This window comes from Nerophis lumbriciformis, linkage group LG19, assembly GCF_033978685.3.
Source record: "Nerophis lumbriciformis linkage group LG19, RoL_Nlum_v2.1, whole genome shotgun sequence".
Taxonomy (NCBI): Eukaryota; Metazoa; Chordata; class Actinopteri; order Syngnathiformes; family Syngnathidae; genus Nerophis; species Nerophis lumbriciformis.
This window is the reverse complement of record NC_084566.2, coordinates 12,534,074-12,553,639: the sequence shown is the minus strand read 5'-3', so window position 1 is coordinate 12,553,639 and position 19,566 is coordinate 12,534,074. Positions and strand designations below refer to the sequence as shown.

The following is a 19,566-nucleotide window of genomic DNA, read 5'->3' as shown; positions in this document are numbered from 1 at the left end:
AGTGAGTTTAGTTTTTTAATGGTCTGAGAGTCTCTCAGGTGCATTGTGGCACACTTTTTACTAAGAAATGGCTTCCGTCTGGCCACTCTACCATACACGCCTGGTTGGTGGTTTGCTGCTTATCCTTCTGGAAGGTTCTCTTCTTTCCATAGAGGAATGCTGCAGCTCTGACAGAGGGACCTGACCTCCTTGACTCGACTAAGATGAATGCAGCAATGTACAGAGACATCCAGGATGAAACCAATGTTTCTCAACCAACCTAATGGAGCTTGAGAAGTGCTGCAAAGAGGAATAGGCAAAGAGGAATGGGCAAAACTAACCAAAGATAGGTGTGCCAAGCTTGTGGCATCGTATTAAAAAATACTTGAGGCTGTAATTGCTGCCAAAGGTGCATCAACAAAGTATTGAGCCAAGGCTGTGAAGACTTATGTATATGTGATTTTTGTAGTTTCTTATTTTTAATAAATTCGCAAAATGTTTTTTTGAAAAAATGTCTGCGTTGTCATGATGGGGTATTAAGTGTATAATTTTGAGAACAAAAATGAATTGATTTCGTTCTGGAATAAGGTTGTCGCATAACAAAATGTGGAAAAAGTGAAGCGCTCTGAATACTTTCCAGATGCACTGTACATCACACTGCATCATGTTGGTCTACAGGACTGGGAGAGAGAAACATTGTTTAATATCAAACAGTTTGTTGAAGACAAGCAGTCTCAGAACATGAACTGATGAAATTGAGATAAACCTGTTGGGCTCAGATAGCGTCCAACATGTGTGGTAGAACCCTGATGAAGAGTACAGAAGATCTATTGATCATTGTGTCTTGTCTGCAGTCAAGCATGGAGGTAGTAGGTTCATAATGGGACTGCATGAGTGCCGCCAGCAACAGAGCGGTGTTTGATTAAAAAACATTAATTCAAACATGGACTCTGACATTTGGAAGACGGCATGATCATTCGGAAAATATGCGACACTGCAGGTTACCATGGCTCAAGTGGTTGAGTGGTTGGCCATGTTGAAATATATTTGAGCAAGATACCGAACCCCTAGTTGCTTCTGATGCTGCGTCATAAGTAGGTAAATGTGGTAGGAGTGTCAAAGAGCTTTGAGTACCTTGAAGGTAGAAAAGTGCTACACAAGTATAATCCATTTATCATGATAACAACTTGAAAACAGACCTCCAAGATAAGTGTCTCCCTTCCCACGATGACTGTGACTGCATTTTCTGCATTTTGAGCGATTTAGACTAAGATTTGTGAATTAATTTTGACTACCAGGGTTTCCATAGCTATTGTCGCCAGATAAAATGTTATGATAATATATCATAGAAATGCAAGTACCTGTAACTTTTATTTGTCTTTAGTATTTTTACCATTGGTAATTACAATGTCAAGAATTTTTTAACATCCTAAATAGGGAGGTTTCAATCAAGGCTATATGCTGCTGATTTCGATACGATCATCCATGCGTGAGATTGGACGATACTAATACTGATACCGGTCACATGTGTTGGCTGTAAATGTTAAAACATATTGATGGTGATTGCTACTGACAGTATAACAATATAAACACAATATTTAAACCAGTTCCTTAGTTTAAATATTAGTTATTAGTTCCTAGTATGATCAAATTCTATACTGGTGCTACTTTTGGTATCAACATGATTCCAGAGCGCTGCCACTGCTGCTGCTCACTGCTCCCCTCACCTCCCAGGGGGTGGAACAAGGGGATGGCTCAAATGCAGAGGGTAATTTCACCACACCTAGGGTGTGTGTGACTATCAGTGGTACTTTAACTTTTAACTTTAACACTACCGATTTATAAATCAATCCGCCCTCTCCTTACATATAAGGCCTGTCTGCTAAACAGCAAAAGAAAACAGGACAACAGTTGTTGTTATAGTATCTTCTCTCTAACTCAGTTAATAGCTGCTTACTTTCTGCTGTAACATCCTTCCATCTACACCTTTTAAACTTTACTAAGCACTTATTTCTTGTGTTGTTGAGGCTAGCTTAGTGGCTAGCTTAGCAATTAGCATGCCTGCTCTTGGCTTGCTCTTACTCAGTCTGTAACCTGTTTAACCTCGTCCTCCAGTGATAATATTACTTTTAAGAAATTTACCACAATGGAGGTGACGATTATTCAATTAGGGGAGCGGCTCCACACTGTGTATGGATATACAGTTAGCTGGAGGTCTACAACATATTTGTGTGTGGCTGAGTCAAAGACATTGGTTTCAAGACTCTCCCAGATAAATATGTATCGTTTTTGCTCAGGTTAGATTGCATTTCATGATTTAACTTTGTGTCTACTGCCATGTTTGTTGCTTTTGCACGCGCCGTTTACGAGTAGCGTGTTTTTCCCATATTTATCAAAATATAACTATAAATGTTAAAATTGTGTATGTGTTGAAAGCTTCATTTATGATTTTTTGCCTTTAGTTAAAGCTTAACTTTTTAAGGTTTTGCTCTCATTAGCTTTCTTTTATTTAGACTTAACAAGTTGGTGCTTTTCGTTTAAGAAATACAAATGATATCAAGATAATACTTAAACACTAAATGTTAAAAGTATATCAAACAAATCTGTAACTTAGTGATCACTGCAAACTCATGCATTCTTCTACTGCACCCTTGGACTGTGTGAGCTGCATGCTTTTCTCTGCGTTTTTTTGTAAAAATCTTGCACTCTTCCACAATTGCTAACACTTTTATTCACTTCCTGTTCTCAATTTGTTCATAATATACACTTTTGAACAAAGAACCACCATAACATGTTATATAGACCACAAGGAAGTGTTTTAAATGTAGAAACATATCTTAACCCTTGTGTGGTGTTCATATTGTCGTTACTCAGCCAGTGTTTGTGGGTCTGATGGACCCGTTGCATTTTGTGGCTTTTAATGCCTCACAATCAAACACTTTTATGTTAAAATACTGAACAGATGTTTACCTTATCCCAAAAAACATCTGTAATGAAGTGTTCGAGAGGCTGGTAAAGGAATACATTGTCTCCAGACTTCCCCCCACATTCGACCCATACCAGTTTGCTTATCGCCCTAACCGCTCCACAGAGGACGCCATCTCCTCTGCACTCCACCTGAGCTTAGAACATCTGGAAGGAAAGGACACACACGTGCGGACGTTGTTTCTGGACTTCAGCTCAGCATTCAACAACATCATACCGCAGCACTTGGTGAGCAAACTGGCCCTCCTTGGATTCAGTACCCCCTATGCAACTGGCTGCTTGACTTCCTCACAGACAGACCCCAGTCTGTGAGAGTGGGCAACAACACCTCCAGTGCCATCTCCCTGAGCACCGGCTCCCCCCAGGGCTGCGTCCTGAGTCCGCTGCTGTTCACGTTGATGACCCATGACTGCTGCGCCAGGTCCACTACTAACCACATTGTGAAGTATGCGGACAACACAACAGTAGTGGGCCTCATCCATGACAACAACGACATGGACTACAGGGAGGAGGTGAAACATCTGGTTGACTGGTGCAGAACCAACAACCTGGTCCTGAATGTCGACAAGACCAAGGAGATCATCGTCGACTTCAGGAAGCACCAGTCAAGCCACGCTCCACTCTTCATCAACGGCACAGCGGTGGAGATGGTAAGCAGCACCAAGTTCCTGGGGGTGCAGATAACTGACAATATGACCTGGTCCCCACACACCGGAGCTCTTGTAAAAAGAGCTCAGCAGCGCATGCACTTTTTGCGTCGCATGAAAAGAGCACAGCTCCCTCCCCCCCATTCTCAGCACATTCTACAGAGGCACTATAGAGAGCCTACTGACCAACGGCATCTCTGTCTGGACTGGAGCCTGCAGTGCCTCAGACTGGAAGTCTCTGCAGAGAGTGGTGAGGACGGCGGAAAAGATCATCAGGCCTCCTCTTCCTCCTATCCAGGAGATCGCAAAAAGCCGCTGCCTGACCAGGGCTCAGAAAATCTGCAGAGACTCCGCCCACCCCCACCAAGGACTGTTTTCACTGCTGTACTCTAGAAAGAGGTTCCACAGCCTCCGTAGCAGAACCTCCAGGTTCTGTAACAGCTTCTTCCCTCAGGCCGTAAGACTCTTGAATGCATCATAATAATCCCCTCAATTCCCCCCAAAAATTGATTAACTGGCTGGAATATAAAGACAATGTAACATACATCCATAAACTTGGATGCATATGCAAAAGTGCAATATATTTATCTGTACAGTAACCTATTTATTTATATCTGCACCTTATTGCTTTTTTATCCTGCACTACCATGAGCTAATGCAACAAAATTCTATTCTTATCTGTACTGTAAAGTTCAAATTTGAATGACAATAAAAAGTAAGTGTAAGTCTAAGACCCACAAACACTGGCTGAGTAACAACAATATGAACGTTGCATGGAAATTTATCTTCCAGTTTCTGCATCCCACAGGGATTCTTCTTTTGTGTTTCTGCACCTGCGGTCCCCACACGAGGTTGCAACATTGTTTGTCAACACTGTCTGCTCTCATTTTTTCGCACATTTGACCCTCTGATGTTCTGTGTACCTACACTCTGTCCTCCCCTTGTCTAGGCCTGCTGTGTGTGTGTGTGTGTGTGTGCGTGGGTGTGTGTGGGTGTGTGTGTGTGGGTGGGTGGGTGGCTGCGTGTGGTACAGAAAACATCAATTTCCATACTTCTATTAGCCCCGGTGTGTGTGGGTGTGTGTGTGTGGGTGGGTGGGTGGCTGCGTGTGGTACAGAAAACATCAATTTCCATACTTCTATTAGCCCCAGTGGACCAGACATCTTATATGTACCGTATTTTCCGCACCATAAGGCGCCCTGGGTTATAAGCCGCGCCTTCAATGAACGGCATATTTCAAAACTTTGTCCACCTATAAGCCCCGTGTTGTAAGCCGCATCTAACTGCGCTAAAGGAATGTCAAAAAAACAGTCAAATAGGTCAGTCAAACTTTAATAATATATTAAAACCAGCGTGATGTGGGCGCGCATGGAATCGTATATCAACATGGACGAAGCTGCGTGAAAAAAGCCACCCGGCCTCTTCGCGTAAACTTAAACTTACCTTAACCACTCGCTCATCTTTTCTTCATCCATCCCTTCGAGTTAGCTTTTATGATGACGCCGGCTGGAAAGGTCTCTTTTGGCAAGGTCTTCCTTTTGAATATCACCATGGGTGGAAGTTTCTGGCCATTAGCATGGCAAGCTAGAACCACAGTGAAGGATGACTTCTCATTCCCTGTGGTGCGAATATTCACCGTACGTGCTCCCGTTGTATCCACAGTGCGGTTCACAGGAATATCAGTTGCTGTGAAATAGTAATCCGTGTGCGGATGGAGAGATTGCGTCTTTTCATGAACCGGATCCCTGTCGTTTAGTAGGAGCCATTTTGTGGTCTTTACAGATGTAAACACACAAAGGAAATGAAACGTACCGTACGGTAATATCCGCGCGCTTTTTCTTCTTCTACGCGGGCGGGTGGTTGCTTACAGTAGAAGAAGAAGCGCTTCCTGTTCTATGGGGGCGGGTGCTTACCTTGGCGGTTGCTTGCGTAGAAGAAGAAGCGCTTCCTGTTCTACCGGGAAAAAAGATGGCGGCTGTTTACCGTAGTTACGAGACCGAAACTTTATGAAAATGAATCTTAATATTTATCCATATATAAAGCGCACCGGGTTATAAGGCGCACTGTCAGCTTTTGAGAAAATTTGTGGTTTTTAGGTGCGCCTTATAGTGCGGAAAATACGGTAATAGAAATGTGTAGGGGGGGTGTGTGGTCATTAAATATGTATTCTGATATATATGTTCTTCACAGAAAATGAGCCAAAGCCAGTGAGTCTCAGTTTGAAAAATTAATTAATTGTTATCATTTTCCTTTTAATAAAAATCGAAAACGGGTCCCACAGATCCGAACACCACACAAGGGTTATAATATGACCCCTTTAATGCAAAGCTTTTATGAAGTGTCCATCTAAAAAAGTCTACTTGTAGTTTCTTTGTTTCTGTTGTGCATTGTTTCCTGCAGGGATCAGTGTTTATCTCTTCTGTCGAATCATCTCAGCTGACCACAGAGGTTGTAGGTCACTGGAGGAAAGTTGAATGGGCTGAGCAGCTTTTTTCTCTGGCTTATGCAGAGCATGTTTGGGAAGTGAAGCTAAAGTGCCACTGCTTTGCATAACAGGAGAGAAACACAAAAATATATTGTTTGTCTGTAATACGTTAATTCCTTTATTGTGTCACATCTTTGAATCAAACAGGCTTTCTGTCAGCTACAGCTGGCCAATAAAAACGCTCACAGGGAGTGGTCTGACCTTTGATTGGTAGATTAGATTAGAACACATCACTTTATAGAAACAAATACATCACTTTGAAATAGGCTGTGTTTATGTGCTAATCAGTGATGATGAAATGTTGCTCAAATATTCAAATAGAGGGAAAGAGAAACTAACGTTTGAGCACTGGTTGCTGGAGCAGCAGGCACAACAGAATAAAGGAAGCAACGTTGTGCTGTCTGGTAGAGGTGAGTGGGGAACATTCATCAAGTATGTATACATGATTCACATACGCATGTCTATGTGCTACCATAGCAACAGACATGTATGTGATCAGATAATAGGGAACGTTTTAAAGAGGACTTAAACCCTCGGGAGAACATTCTTTAAAACTATACTTTGAGGTTGCGAAGTTGTGACATATTCAAATGCAGTTGTCGAAATGACATTTACTTTGTGATAATTCTGTGCACTTTCTCAAATCATTTGTTGGAATTAGAAAAACATTACGAGTATGACAAAATATAAATAGGGCGAGCTGTCGCGATATTTAACCTTTTAACTTTGCGTTGGATTATCCATTCACTCTCAAGCATATTGTTGAAAAAAATACTATAAAAATATAGCTCAGAGTGCTGTGCGAGATGGACATAAATATATCCCCCAATATAAGCATTTTTATATCCATCACAATATTATACAAACGTATATTTTCTTAAATAATGTCAATGTCACATGGTAGGACAAGACAATTTTTAGTTTTGACGGTGTACACTAGGTCATGTCTACACATATGAATTTAATAATGGAATCTGTTATTTCTCAATGTCTGTGGGGCAGTTTGTCATAGACTTTGGACAACAACTCTTAGTTTCGTTTTTCCTATCATCACTTGCTGGTTTTGAGGTAACGTTAGTGTTTTGTCACCCATGGGGGGATCCCCACATCTGCGATCCCTTCCAAGGTTGCTCGTTGTTCCCATTGGGTTGAGTTTTTTCTTGCCCTGATGTGGGATCTGAGCTGAGGATGTTGTGGCTTGTGCAGCACTAAACTTTGATTGATTTATTAATTGATTGATGTTTTGCAGATTGTCATTGTTTGGTCCATGTCAGACCTTTTTTTAATCTAAACAAAGGAGTTCCTCTTTCTGGCACCAATTCCTCTTCTGGTTTTGTTGGGTTAGCTTGCATCATGGTTTCCGTCTCTATTACATTGTTGACATCCATGCTCTCGCCATGTGAGGTCCCTTCCTGTTGTAGACACCTCAGTGTCATATTGCTTTGATTCAAAATAAGTATTATCATGAAAATATAAACATTATTTATCTATTTCTGTTTTAATATGTAACGTTTTTTAGCGATGAAGGCAAAACATGTGTTGCATGTCCGGTTTATGTGAGGTCCCTTCCTGTTGTAGACACTTTACTGTCATATTGCTTTGATTCAAAATAAGTATTATCATGAAAATATAAATATTATTTATCTTCTTCTGTTTTAATATGTAAACATTTTTAGCGATGAAGGCAAAACAAGTGTTGCACGTCCGGTATATGTGAGGCCACTTCCTGCTGTAGACACTTCAGTGTCATTCTGCTTGGATTCCAAATGACGTCATGTCCGGCGCACGTACAGCTTATTGAATACGCGTGGTGGACAAGCAAGCGTCTGTTCTCAGTGGGTACGAGGTGCCATTTAGCCGTTCTCGAATAAAAATGGCCTATGTTTGCGTTGTTTTCAACTGTACGAACCTTTTAAATCGCAAAATGGATGAATGTTTCTTCAGAGTTCCTTGAGACGTTATCAAGAATGGCGGAAGAGTGCAAGATTTTATGAAAAAATAAATCCATCAAAGTTTACTTATATAGCCCTAAATCACGAGTGTCTCAAAGGGCTGCACAAGCCACAAAGACATCCTCGGCTCAGAGCCCACATTTGGCAAAAAAAAACTCAACCCAATGGGATGACAATGAGAAACGTTTCAGGGGACCGCAGATATATTTACATAATTTGATCATTTTAAGCATACGGCGACGCATTGATTTCAAAAACACATCCCGACATTCGCTTTTTCCTTTGACAACAGCACTGATTATTAATCACTGCAGACTTCATAAGAGCCAACAAACATGATAAAACATCACTTACTGTAGAATGTCTGCTGTCATTAGGATACCGACTGATAAGGTGGTGATATTTTCCGTTTAGATGAAGAATGATTCATAATCCTCGCAAAGAAAGAAGGTGATTGGAACCAAGCGTAGTTTTCATGACTATCTCGCCATTCCGAGTCTAAATTGGCTGTCTAAGTTGACCAACTTGTCGGATTATGTCTTATCCTTTTGCTATTAGGGTGAGAGACATTATTTATGCTCTAGAATACAATTCCATGAGCTCCGACCAGCTGATGATGTCAACAAAGCCACACAAGCTAGTTAACACTCTGATTACAGTGCCGCTATAGTTTGTCTACGTTAGCGCTTATAATAACAATATCACTAATACTTGGTTAATATTCAACTCACAAAATGTAAATGGAGTGTTGTTGGCGCTTTTTGAATGGTTATTTAATGGGTTTTACGGGCGGAATTGAGGACCTTCCATTGACTCCATTGAAGCAGACTTTTATTTACGTTTATTTAGGAGTTAGAGTGCATTAAAAAAATAAATCCGTTGTCTTGTCTCTCATAATGATTGTGAACAATAGGCAAAACTCCCAAAAAAATGAAGTTCCCCTTTAAAGCCCAATTTAAGAACTTTACGTTTTGGTTGATTTTGGCGGCGCCAGTGGACCAAAGAAGTAGTGTTTTGCCAGAAGTAGATCACATTTCCAACGAGGATTAGCACATTTAGCTGTAAATATTTCGTCACTACTGGCTATGCTGATGTTAAAAAGCAGACACTATTAAGAAATGATCTTGGTTTGCGCTACAAATATGACGCTACTACCAAGAATGTATCAGAGCGGATGCAGGTTTGAAGCAAAGGAAGACCGGCGGGAGAGTAGTGTGGAACTATCACGCTGATGGCTATTTATTGCTACCACGCAAATTTCCGTTAGCTAACATTAGCATTATCAATATGATTTGAGCATTGTAAGGCACTTTTTTAGTTAAGCAGGAACAGAGAGCAAAGGCAGCATTGGTCAGAAATCCTTCGTCTTTGAACTCATGCCAGCGAGTGAAAGCCTGGGCAATGTTCATCCTGACTGTCCGCCGGGTATGCTCCGTTTTTCTCTTTTTTTTTTGTCTCCTAAGACAAAATATTTAATTTCTTTGGTTGTTTTGCAGCTTCCACCATGATAGCAGTAATTGCACGTAGTCGTTCGCCTTGCGTCTTTGTAATGAATGGGGAAAGGGGGAGTGACGTATGTCATTCAAGATGGCGCCGTCGTGTGTGGCTGGCCGTCTACCGCTCTCAGTCTGGTTTCAGTTTTTGTTGATTTTGTCCTTCTGCACTAAACAGTTTGAGTCTCTGCTGGTGTATGATCGCCAAGAATTGTTGGTTTTTCGACCAACGATCAAAAATAACATTTCTTTGGATTATGGTGGTCCAAATGACCTGCCCCCGTTGCTGTCAGGAATACCAGCTCACCTCTTCCGGTTTCCAGCCCTGAGGTTTCCGCGGAAGCGTCGCCGCGGCACCCGTGGTGGCCGCCGGGTAAAGCAGAGAGTGCTGTTGGCGTGCTCTTCCAGCGCTGCCCGGACGGGAAATGGATTAAGCGGTTCCCTTGTTGCTTTCTGGCCCTCCGTGGATCCATCGGGTTACCCTGTACCGGAAATCGGCCCCGATGAGAGACCCTGGATGCGCCGCACCTGCGCAGCCCGGTGCCGCCAACGTGGGGTGAATCCTTCGAATTTGAAGTTGCTGTGCCGGGATTCCCGGTGTGCTGCGACGCCGGCCTCATCTCCTGCCAGAATTGGTCTGGTAAACGCCAGATCAGTGGCGAACAAAACGTTTCCACTCAGGGATTTCTTCGAGTCACGCTGTCTGGACTTCCTGTGCTTAACTGAGACGTGGCTCGGTGCCGGTGAGTCCAGTGTCTTCTCAGAACTTCTCCCCGCAGACTGTTGCTATTTTAACTCTCCTCGTACCTCAGGCCGTGGAGGAGGAACGGCGACACTTTACAAAAATGACTTTAAATGTAAACAATGCTTTCCTTCGTCATTTTTCGCCAGCTTTGAAATGACTTTATTTGAGGTGTGTCGCGCTGATGCGGTGCTGTGCGCTGTCATTTACCGCCCGCCCAAATACAATAAGGACTTCATCAATGACTTTTCGGACTTTTTAGCAGGAATTATGCCCCGCTATGATCGTGTCCTCATTGTTGGAGATTTTAATATCCATGTATGTTGTCCCGACAAACCACTGGTGAAGGATTTTTTAAACCTTATTGACTCTTTTAATTTGACACAGTTTGTGTCTGGCCCCACACACGGACGTGGTCACACGCTTGATCTTGTCCTCTCATATGGTCTGCCTGTGTCTAACTTGGACATTTGTGACAATGTGCTTTCAGACCATATGCCTGTCATATTTGAGGCCAGTTTTAACCACCTGACAGCTGGAGCGCGCGCTCCTGCGCGTCTCTGTCGAGTTTTTAACCCTTCCACTGCTGGTCAGTTTATTATTGCTTTTAACCAGGTTTTTTTACACTCTGACTCTGTTTTTTCTGACACTGAGAAACTCAATGCATTGTTTGACTCCACCTGTAAGACTGCCTTGAACTCAGTGGCTCCTTTAAAAATCAAAAAGGCTAAAACTAAATCAGAACCCTGGTTTAATGAGAGAACACGTGCGATCAGACGTGAGTGCCGCAAAGCTGAACGCAGGTGGAAGAAGGACAAGCTTCAGGTGTCACTCCAGATTTTAAAAGACTGTTGGCATGGATATCAGAGCACAGTAAAAGAGGCAAAAAGAGAACATTTGGCAAATATTATTGCCTCAAATAGTCTTGACCCTCGTGTTTTATTCAAAACCATTGACTCTGTTCTTAATGCCCCTCAGCCTACATGTTTGGAACCCTCCTCTGAATTGTGTAATGCCTTTTTAGAGTATTTTATTGATAAGATTGCCACAACAAGGGCTCTCATTTCTGTTCCGACCTCTGACCCTTCTGTCCCCTTTAACTACTCTGCTGTTTTGAATGAGTTTGAGCAAGTGACTCTGCGGCAGTTACAAGAGTTAACTCATCATATGAAGCCCTCAGGTTCCCCCCATGATGCTGTCCCTCCTACCTTTTTTAATGAAGTGTTTTCTTGCATAGGGCAGCCTGTTCTTAATATTTTAAATAGCAGTCTGTTTTCTGGAGTAGTTCCTACCAGTTTTAAACACGCCGTGGTTCAACCGCTTTTAAAGAAACCTGGTCTGGACAGTTCAGTTTTAGCCCATTTTAGACCTATTTCTAAGCTGCCTTTCCTCTCAAAGATTTTGGAGAAGATTGTTTTTACCCAGTTAAACACTTTTTTAGAGGACTGTGATATTTTAGAAGTCTTTCAGTCTGGGTTTAAACCCCTCCATAGTACCGAGTCAGCTTTATTAAGGGTTTTTAATGACATCCTTCGAGCAACAGATTTAGGTGATCATGTAATTTTAGTTTTACTGGATCTAACAGCAGCATTTGATACGGTGGACCATAATATTTTAATTAGACGCCTGCAGCATCAAGTGGGCATCTGTGGTACTGCTTTGAGTTGGCTGAAGTCCTATTTGACTAACAGGACCTTCTCTGTGAATGTTGCTGGATCTGAATCCTCCGTTGCTCCCTTGACATGTGGGGTCCCACAAGGCTCAGTTTTGGGACCACTTCTCTTTTCTATTTATTTACTTCCCCTGGGCTCAATCCTAAGAAAGCATGATATTTCTTTTCATTGTTATGCCGATGACACACAAATGTATTTTCCATTAAAGAGAAATCATGCCTCTTCAATACAGCCATTACTTGCCTGTCTTGAGGATATCAAGGCCTGGATGGCCCTAAACTTCTTAAATTTTAATGAAAAGAAGACAGAAGTAATAGTGTTTGGACCTAGTGGTACCTGTGAGCTCCCCCCTGTTGACTTTGGCCCTTTGGCTTTGCACGTTAAGCCCATGGTCACCAACCTGGGCTTTCGTATTGACTGTGATTTTAAATTGGACCGTCAGATTGGCACAGTGGTGAAAGCCAGCTTTTTTTATTTACGTCAGCTGGCCAAGGTTAAAAACCTTCTTTCTAGGCAACAGTTAGAGACAGTAATCCATGCCTTTATTACATCTCGGCTGGATTACTGTAACTCTTTATATTTTGGAATTAGTCAGTCCTCCCTCTCACGTCTGCAGCTGGTCCAAAATGCAGCTGCCCGACTTTTAACTAACACAAGAAAAAGAGAGCACATTACTCCTGTTTTAGCCTCCCTCCACTGGCTGCCTGTGTCTTTTAGAGTCCATTTTAAGATTATCTTACTCGTTTTTAAATCCTTACGTGGTCTTGCCCCACCTTACCTCTCTGAGCTGCTCCATCTGTATGCCCCCACCCGGTCCCTCAGGTCAGCTGATCAGCTGATCCTGGAGGTACCCAAAACAAAGCGCAAGCTCAGAGGGGACAGAGCTTTCTCTGTTGCGGGTCCCAAACTCTGGAACGATCTCCCTCTCCATGTGAGACAGGCCCCTTCTTTGGCTATTTTCAAGACCCTTCTTAAAACCCATTTTTATTCACTGGCTTTTAACCCAGCATGAGACTTTGAACTGTTTTTAGCTTTTAACTTTTTGAACTGTTTTTAACTTTTAAACTGTTTTTATCTAACAAACTGTTCTTAGGGTAATTTATATTTGCTTTTTAATTGTGTATTTTTATTTCTGTTTTAAATGTTATTTTTTAGTCTGTCCTTTGCCTCTATTTCTTTGTGGTGTACAGCCCTTTGTTTTTCAACTGTGCTTGTTTTTAAAGGGCTTTATAAATAAAGTTGGTATGGTATGGTATGGTATGGTATGGTAAAGCAAGTCAGCACATTTGTAATTTTTTGTGTGGCCCCCTTCCTCAAAATTATTTAGTGTCAGTGAAACCAATACAGACCCCCTCAAACCGTAACAGACATGTCATTCCACTAGTTGTAAGTCGATGTATCATCACAAAAGTTATGCAAATATTTTATGAAAGTTGAAAAGTTACTTTGTGCTGCTTTAAGGTCACTTTCTACATCCTGAAGGTTTACGTGAACCTGTCACTAAACTGTTTATTCTCAAACAGTCGTCACCCCCGCTCTTCTAGTTTGTAAGCTCATCTGTGCATGTGTGCAAAAACTTGTTTGACAAGGTTTGTAAGAAACAATTTGAAACCAAAAGCTTTGTAATGCAAATGTATGTAATTTTGCTTCAAAATATTAGTTTTAGGTATGAGATTTGATTGGATGGATCAATGCTTTATTTATCATGAAGCCATAAGCTGGAATGAATAAGAATTGCGATTTGAACGTCCATCAATTTTTTTTAACACCCCTACTCATCAGGGTTTTTATGCTACAGATCATTATTATGAGCCTCCATTAGGGAGGTCACATGTATTAACTGTACATTTTAATCACAGTTATAATCAAAAGAAATACACAGGACGTCAGTATAGCAATATCAACACACTATTCAAACTAGTTCCTTATTCCCTAAATTTGTAAACATTAACAAAAACCAAAAATTATTTTGTGAAAAATACATATTGATCTACACTAGCATTGAATATATACGGATGTTGCCCTTATTATCGACATTATAAATGTATGGACTGAGCCGCCCTCCTTTATGTGTAAAATGGTAAATGGTCTGTAGTTATATAATGCTTCACTATACGTGGAATGGTACCCAAAGCACTTTTACATTATACCTCACATTCACCCATTCACGCACACATTCACACACCAATGCCATGCTCATATACTTAGATTGGTCCGATCTAGTCTAGCGGCTGGTGCCAAAACCCCAAATGTTTATAGACTCGGGGGTCCTGATTTTGTGTCACGTACGACTGCTACCGCAAGTTGCTCTCCTATGTTGTAGTAATAAATTGAGTCATGATAATGATGAATTTATTCAATTTAAAAAAAGGCTGTACCATAATAAAATGGGGAAAAAGTGAAGCGCTGTGAATACTTTCCGGATGCACTGCAAACATTACCACCAGCAGGTCGTTAAAATAGTTATTTAACAGTTTTATTTACAAATACATAGCTCTCTCTTGTCCAATGTCCCAAACGGCGGAATAGCGTTGCAAATTCTGCCGCAAATTCTGCCGCAAATTCTTCAGGGGTTGCACAGCCACAACCCACCTTCGCAAATATCTTCTCCGGTTTTGTAGCAAAGTGAACATTAAAATCACTGTTGTTTGAAAATACTTGTTGTAGCTCCAACATTAAAGTGGATGTCGCTTCAGACGCCATTGTTTACAAATATACAGCCACTAATACACACAGGTAGCGCTTTCTCTCATGAAGATAGTTAACAAGAATTGTAGTTGCTCACTCAGAAAACACTACGCCTTCGGGTTTTGGAAGAGAATTGCAATCACGCGCCAGCCTCCACGAAGAGCTGTAAAGAAAACAAGATGCTGTCAGAAGGGGTGCAACCTACGTGACGTACCAGCCTCAACTTTACACCGAGTGTGTCTTCGAATCTCCGTCTTTGAATCTTTATTTGGACACCTTATCCATAACGTCATATAATTTCCATAATGAGCGATGATGCATAATTTTTTTTTTAAAGGCTAAAAGAATGTTATAGATACATGTAACAACAAATATTTTTTTATTGGTAATTGATATTAAAATATTATTTTTTCTTATATCGTTAAACTCTATTTTTGAATTGTTGCTGCTAATTTTTTAACTACAATGTAACTTTGTACACCTTTGGTTTATTGACATACAGTATATTATTCTGCCGCCCATGAATGTTGAAATTTAGTTCGCCAAAATGTGAAAACTATTTTAAATTAAAGATTAAAAAACAACTTGGAGTTGTTTATTGATATTATCCACAATGAAGTAAGTTACAGTAAAAGTAAGCTCACAAAGGAAAGTACATTGATATACATATAAAGTGCACAAACATTTAGGAATCATGTTAAATCAACAATACCGTTTGATATGTGTAAACTGGGGGAAAAAAACAATACAATTATACAGGATGAAGTTTGGCTCTAATGCATACTTGCCAACCTTGAGACCTCCGAAATTCGTGAGATGGGCGGGGTCGGAGTGGCCCGGGTGTACCAGGGGCGGGGTAAAGGGGGGAGGAGTATATTTATAGCTAGAATTCACTGAAATTCAAGTATTTCTTTTATATATATATATATATATATATATATATATATATATATATATATATATATATATATATATATATATAAAATACTTGAATTTCAGTGTTCATTAATTTACACATATACACACACATAACACTCCTCTCTACTACTTGCCGTAGTTTTGAAGCAATGCATGATGGGAATCCGGATGTTGTGTGTCAGTGTATTAACGTGCCGGCTGGAATAAACACACGCTGAGAAATAGCTCTGTGCCTGCCTACTTTATGGGTTATAGATAAACCTATGGATAACAGAGACATATATAATAGTCCCCTTCTTGTTGTGTGTGCAGTTGCGCACTGAGCGCCAAAAGCCGTAGATGTTATAACGTGACTGGGCCGGCACGCTGTTTATATGGAGGAAAAATGAACGTGACGACAGGCTGTCTTCACTCAGGTCCGGCTGGAAATCGGGAGACATTCGGGAGAATGGTTGTCCCGGGAGATTTTCGGGAGAGGCACTGAAATTTGGGAGTCTCTCGTAAAATTCCGGAGGGTTGGCATGTATGCTCTAATGCTGCTAGCTAAATGCTAACTTATAATGGACCAGCTCATTGACAGGCTAACGAAAAATAACAGCGAACTTGTACAAACATTTATCCAATGAGATTTTAATGTAACAAAATTTACATAAAATAGCAAGTATATATTTTTAGTTCTACTTACAGTCCTGTGTGTGCTTGCTGACTAACTACGGGAGCCTGCCGCTCAAACCTCAAACTCTTAATTTTTAAACAAATAATGTCTTTGATGTTATGTGTGGAACATGATTGCGGGAGATGGAAGCACACTTGGAAGGGGAAGTGCAGGGTTTCTCCAAAATTCCCGATATGCGTGTAGTGGTGGGGGCGTGGCAGGGGGTGTGGTAAATATGATGTCATTATATATATGTTATTGTTAAAAAGTTACATTTTTCAAGTTTCTAGTGACTTTTCCAATCTTTTTGGTAACTTTTTATTTATTAAAAACGACTAGCAACAAATATAGCATCTAGGGTTGTACGGTATACCGGTATTAATAACGTACCGAGGTACTAATGAATTAAAACAATACTGAAAAAACAGTACATTTTTCTTTCATGGGCATAATGGCGCGCCATCGTGACTAATATGAGCAGAGGTGCATGTGAGTCAACAAACAAACAGAGCACTTACAAGCAAAAATAGCCTGGAGACAGAAGAGGGAGAATGGACGCATTTTGTCTTAAAAACTGACAATACCTGCAGGACGAGGAATAGCCTGACATGCTTCAGCTTCACTACACATCGTAGCAGGATACAATAGCTAACCGCTAATAGCAAGCTAGCATTCTTGAATGTAAACAAATGGTTGGATTCATACAAATATTGACTGTAACGATACCAAGTACAAGAGCCGTATATAGTCGATACTACATGTATTACCTAAAAAAATGTTTACTCTCAAAAAATCTTTGTCATTTTTGTTATTGTTCATAAAATCAGAAAATATGTTCATGGACAAAAGAGGACTTTTAAGTATGACCAATGTATGATCCTCTAACTACTTGGTATTGGATCAAAGTTTGTAGTATCGCCCGAAACTCATGTAAAGTATCCATGAACAGAAGAACAAGTGCTTATTACAGTTTGATAGAAATGTAGATAGAACATTGTAAAACAGAAAATAACCAGATATTAACAGTAAATGAACAAGTAGATTAACAATCCATGCATCTGTCCATTATCTACAACGTGTCCATAAATAATAACATTGTGGTGGTATTACTGCATCAAACTAAGAAAGTATACTGCAACTTAACAACAACATTGACTTATTTCCTCCCCTTACCAGTTCCACTCCTGGCCTGGAGAGTTCTGTACACTCCTTCACCTCAGGGTGTCCAACCACTCCGATCATCAGAGCCGTCCTTCATCGCACGCATTAAGCAAAGTGCAAACATCCAACACACCTGTCTGATTCATCACAAGCAGCATCATGCTCAGCCAGGATTTCTTTCAGAAGTTGACTTTGCCAGATCTGGATAATGTAACTCAGTGCATCAGGGGTCTGTCCAGGTCCACAATAATCAGCATGGGGGCCATAGCGGCTGCAACTACCTATTACGTGGCGATGCGACCAAAGGCCCTGCCCCCCATCTGCGACCTCCAGATGCAGTCAGTGGAGATTCCGGTGAGTGTCAGGTCATGAAACCTGTTAAAATTCAGGGACATTTGTCATTTTATATGATGTGCTGTTCTTTGAATGTAAGAGTCCGAGAGACATCTGTAAAGCTGAATAACCCACACTATTGTCTGTATATAAAATATATTAAATGATGAAATGTAGGCATCTCAAACGTATTTTCTTCTCACAGGGAGGAGAGTTTATACACCAATCAGTTCTGCTGAACGGAGACAACCTCTTGACACATGTCTATGACGATGCAAGAACGCTGTACGAGTTCTTTTTGAGAGGTGCCCGCGTATCCAGTGAGTGATTATGATGTATCCACTTGACACAATCACACTTGGCATGGATTTCTTTTGAATGAAACTCACTATAAACGTTTATTTGTGTCAGTGCCAACCAGGCCCGGCTCTAGATCATTTGACGCCCCAGGAGAGCGTGAACTCCCCCCTCAATCCCCAGAGAAAAGTCTATACCTGTATGCTTTTGATTTTACATGTCAAGACAAAAAAAATGCAATCTCAAAAAAATATAAATAATTTAAATAATTTCCCTGACAATAAAATGATAAATTACTACCTACAAATGTCCCCGCAACCCCAAAAGGGACAAGCTGTAGAAAATGGATGGATGGATGGGGATACCTACAAATGTAGTGCAAATAGCACAGAGGGAAAATTGGGAGAATACATGAGCCATGTTCTCTTAATTTTCTTTCCATTCACTACATGTCTTTGGAAGTAATGGTGATAGAAACTTCTTCCATCCTCTCTTTTAGGGAATGTGATGTCTGAGTTTACCTCATAAGGTCCTCGACAAAGTAATTATGTTCTTAGTGAAGTGAATTATATTTTGGGGCGGTATAGCTCGGTTGGTAGAGTGGCTGTGCCAGCAACTTGAGGGTTGCAGGTTCAGTCCCCGCTTCTGCCATCCTAGTCACTGCCGTTGTGTCCTTGGGCAAGACACTTTACCCACCTGCTCCCAGTGCCACCCACACTAGTTTAAAAATGTAACTTAGATATTGGGTTTCACTTTGTAAAGCGCTTGTGATTTTATTTTATTTTTTTTATTTTTTTTTTTTATATAAAGAAATACAATCATGTGTGCTTACGGACTGTATCCCTGCAGACTGTATTGATATACATTGATATATAGTGTATATATTGTGTTTTTATGTTGATTTAATAAAACTTTTTTTTTTCTTTTTTTTTTCTTGTGCGGCCCGGTGGTTGGGGACCACTGCTTTAGAGTTACAATGCACGCAGAGATGACATTTGTGCCATTTTGTGTTTTATACGACAGCATCTATTCAGACAGAAAGCAGCAGCACATTTGCTGCTGAGAGACAGACTCAATATGTAGATCCAGATAAGTGTTTGGTATTTGTAACAGACTGTAGTAACAATACTTTTTCAATTAAAAAGTATACAACATGTATGTTCAATGGTAATACATCTAAATCAATACCAGACAGCCGGGCTTATTTATTTGAAATATTTGTCTTAAGTTGGCTGCATAAAAATGAGTGCTTAAATGTATTCTAATACTAATAACATCATTCTGCAAGAGAAAATAATGGATATTTATAATGGATATTAGCTTGCATGCTCATACCAAAGAAGCTTTCAGTGCTGTTCTATGGCCTTTTTAGAAATAGATAAGTATGGTTACTATAACCCTATTACTGGAATAGGAACTAAGAGGTTATATTGTACATACTGTATATTATGGGTTTAAGTTTGGGTTACCTACTTTTTCACCCGCCATAAATATCTGGATTTTCTGCTTTACAGATGTTACTTATTTACTTTCTGTTTACTTAAGAAGTTCACCCAAT

General features: G+C 40.5%; 1 protein-coding gene across 3 annotated transcripts in view; it reads left to right on the top strand.

Annotated features, from left to right (window-relative positions):
* Nucleotides 1-19,566, top strand: part of LOC133618826 (long-chain-fatty-acid--CoA ligase 1-like) — a 43,999-nt gene that overhangs the window by 4,998 nt on the left and 19,435 nt on the right. For 2 of the 3 annotated variants that reach the window (XM_061979568.1, XM_061979570.2), the window contains exons 2-3: nt 17,394-17,732; nt 17,917-18,031. In XM_061979568.1, coding sequence (XP_061835552.1) covers nt 17,538-17,732; nt 17,917-18,031 — 310 coding nt within the window. In that variant the 5' untranslated portion in view covers nt 17,394-17,537. Of the gene's footprint in view, nt 1-6,298; nt 6,507-17,393; nt 17,733-17,916; nt 18,032-19,566 lie in introns of those variants that run through there. The other variant, XM_061979569.1, reaches the window with a different exon arrangement.